This window comes from Buceros rhinoceros, unplaced genomic scaffold (genome assembly GCF_000710305.1).
Source record: "Buceros rhinoceros silvestris isolate BGI_N320 unplaced genomic scaffold, ASM71030v1 scaffold38253, whole genome shotgun sequence".
Lineage (NCBI taxonomy): Eukaryota > Metazoa > Chordata > Aves > Bucerotiformes > Bucerotidae > Buceros > Buceros rhinoceros.
Window position 1 is genome coordinate 1,043 of NW_010406002.1, and position 2,560 is coordinate 3,602.

Genomic DNA, 2,560 nt, shown 5'->3' on the forward strand with positions numbered 1-2,560 from the left:
GTTCCAGTCAGGTCCTTCTCAATAAAGGGCTTATGAGTAGAATCCATCATCCTCAAAAAAAAAAATTTTAAAGCTGAACTGGAGGTGAGGTGGATGCTCTTTTATAATATTGACTGCTGTGTTTAGGCTCCAATATCAACAAATACACTATATTTAAGAATGCAGCTCCGTATCAGCCTGGTAGCAGTTTACCATTGTTGCATGCAGTTTATATATATTTACACATAAGAGTTTCAACTTCAAAGACTAGCTCCTGCCATGACAACAAGTCAAATGCAAGCGAACTTACCTTAGTCTGTAGCCCTAAAGTGCGGAAAAACAGAATAAGATGTGTCATGAAACGCAGGAGGTGTCCTGGGAGCACAATTCTGTCTTTGGAAAGCCATCTGCTGAATTCTTCCATCAAACCTATAGCCACCAAGGAAATGCTGCTATTAGCCATATCACAGGGAAAAAAAATATTTCAAAATTATGCATTTATTCAACAAATGTAATTTAGCCTCAAAATAGAACAGCAACAGTTTTGGAACGAATTAGCTGTTTGGCTTAAGTACCTGCTATATGGATTTTGTCATTTCTCAGAGAAGGTTATAGCGATAGTCTCATATATAGTCTGACACTTCTACGTGATTTCATGACTTCTTTGAAAACTACCTTATATGTCAAACTGCAGAAATTCCCTGCAGTTCTTGATTACAGAATCAGCTTAGCTTTTAGGTAGACTTTGCCTGCTGTGTGCTTCTGAAATCCATTCACATGTAAGTTTCTGGAAAGGTCACTAGAAATAATGTAGTCAGTTGACATTTAAAAATGAAAAGCTCACCATCCACATCTCCCAGTATAATGAATTTCTGAATCACGTGATAGTGTTCTTGATTCTCCTCTATAACCCTCTGGGGAGAGAAAAAGGAAGTTCAAACTTTGAATAAAATCTTACAGCACAATGTATAGAGAAAGCAAACTTACAAATAAAGCAAAGGCTCCTTAGGGGAAAAAAAAAGCTATCCCATTTCAAAGGGTATTCTGCTTAAAGAGCAGGAGAAAAGGCACTTGCTATCTCAATGTCAAGCTACAAGAATATTGACAAACTGAAAGAAAGAACCAGGACATAGATCTATGGAGGTAATTTTCATGGAGGAGATCCAAGGCTAAGGGCTTTTTGCTCTGAAGATGAAAATAAATAATGATGTTACAGAGAACAGATTCTACAAAGTCACAGAAGCAGTAACAATGTGTATAGATCCTTAAAGAAAAGGCCTGCAGAATATACTTGAGGAGGAAGAGGTTTTTTTCCACTAGAGGAATTAATGCATGAAATACAATTCAAATGCACCTGTGAAGTTGCATTTGAATGGTGAGGATTGCACTAGATGGGTGTATCTGTAGCTGACTGCATCAATATCTGAGCTGTCTGTTAACAGGTCTTTGTCTTAACAGTATGATAAACGTGGATGTGTATTCCAAAGTGTAGTTTCAATTTAATCTTTACAAAATTAATACCTAGGTTATATATTCCATATTAAATGAAGTATCCTGTATGCAAAAGTAACAAAAACACAGAGTCTGTTTAAGCAAATATGCTTCTAAATTTTGAAAGGCCTGTCTTTGCACATTTTATCAAAGTGTTTGAACTACTCTGCTTTGTATTTCTGACAACATTTCATAGCCAGCTGTTTCTTCAGCACACTCAGCTAGATTGGCAGATATGAAGCAAGACAAATCCCATATCTTTTTCATCATTAAAAGGTGGCAGCATATAGAAATGTTTCGATTGAGAAAGTACATCTTACAGAGGTAGAAAACCTCAAATACATCAATCATTGAGCATTTTTGAGCATCTCCTTAAATAGTGTAGAAAAATTAGAACCTAGTGCATAGTTAAAAATGGTAAACAGTGAGGGAAAACACTGTAATTAATATGTACCTTTTTGTCTGTTGCCTGAAGTTCTTCAAAAACTTTTTCAGAAGTCCAGCTTCAAAGGAGAGAAAAGGCAAAAAACATTACCTTGAATATTCCAAACAGATCATACAGGGTCCTTTGCTGAGTGTAGGAGCATAATTTTACTTACTTTGTTTCTAAATAATCTCTAGGGAGCTCTTCCATCTCCTCTGTAGTTATTACTGAGGTTCTTATTTCCTGCTCAACAAGAGTGTCCACCATGACCCTGAAATATGCCCAAACTGTATCTTCCCAGGATTCACAAACTGGAAGAAGCTACATATTAAAAAAAGCGGAGCAAAAATTATCAAGAAATGGAGAACTATCAGAATCCAAACAGAGCAAGTGTAATTAAGATCAGATTTCCAAGCACAAAAGCAGGCTAATACCCACCTTGAACAGTAGCTTTTCCTTCATCAAAGCAGGATACAAAAAATCCTTTCACTGAATAATGCTCTAGTTCCTTGGTTATTTTATATCAAAGGCAGTCAACAGAAATCATCCTATCCTCCTTCCAGAGGCAGCATCACTCTGGCACCGTTCTCCTGCTTGTGTACCACCTCAGAAAACCAATCCAGACTAAGACTATCCACTCTTCTGCCTGATCATTTTTTCAGCAGG

At 36.8% G+C, this 2,560-nt stretch overlaps 1 protein-coding gene across 1 annotated transcript in view; it reads right to left on the minus strand.

Annotated features, from left to right (window-relative positions):
- Window positions 1–289: 289 nt before the first annotated feature.
- Window positions 290–2,560, minus strand: part of LOC104491497 (nuclear pore complex protein Nup107-like) — a gene marked incomplete at both ends in the record, with an annotated part of 3,259 nt that continues 988 nt past the window's right edge. The window contains 4 exons of the mRNA XM_010133933.1: window positions 290–408; window positions 824–893; window positions 1,925–1,973; window positions 2,070–2,215. Of these exons, the coding sequence (XP_010132235.1) occupies window positions 290–408; window positions 824–893; window positions 1,925–1,973; window positions 2,070–2,215 (384 nt within the window). The remainder of the gene's footprint in view (window positions 409–823; window positions 894–1,924; window positions 1,974–2,069; window positions 2,216–2,560) is intronic.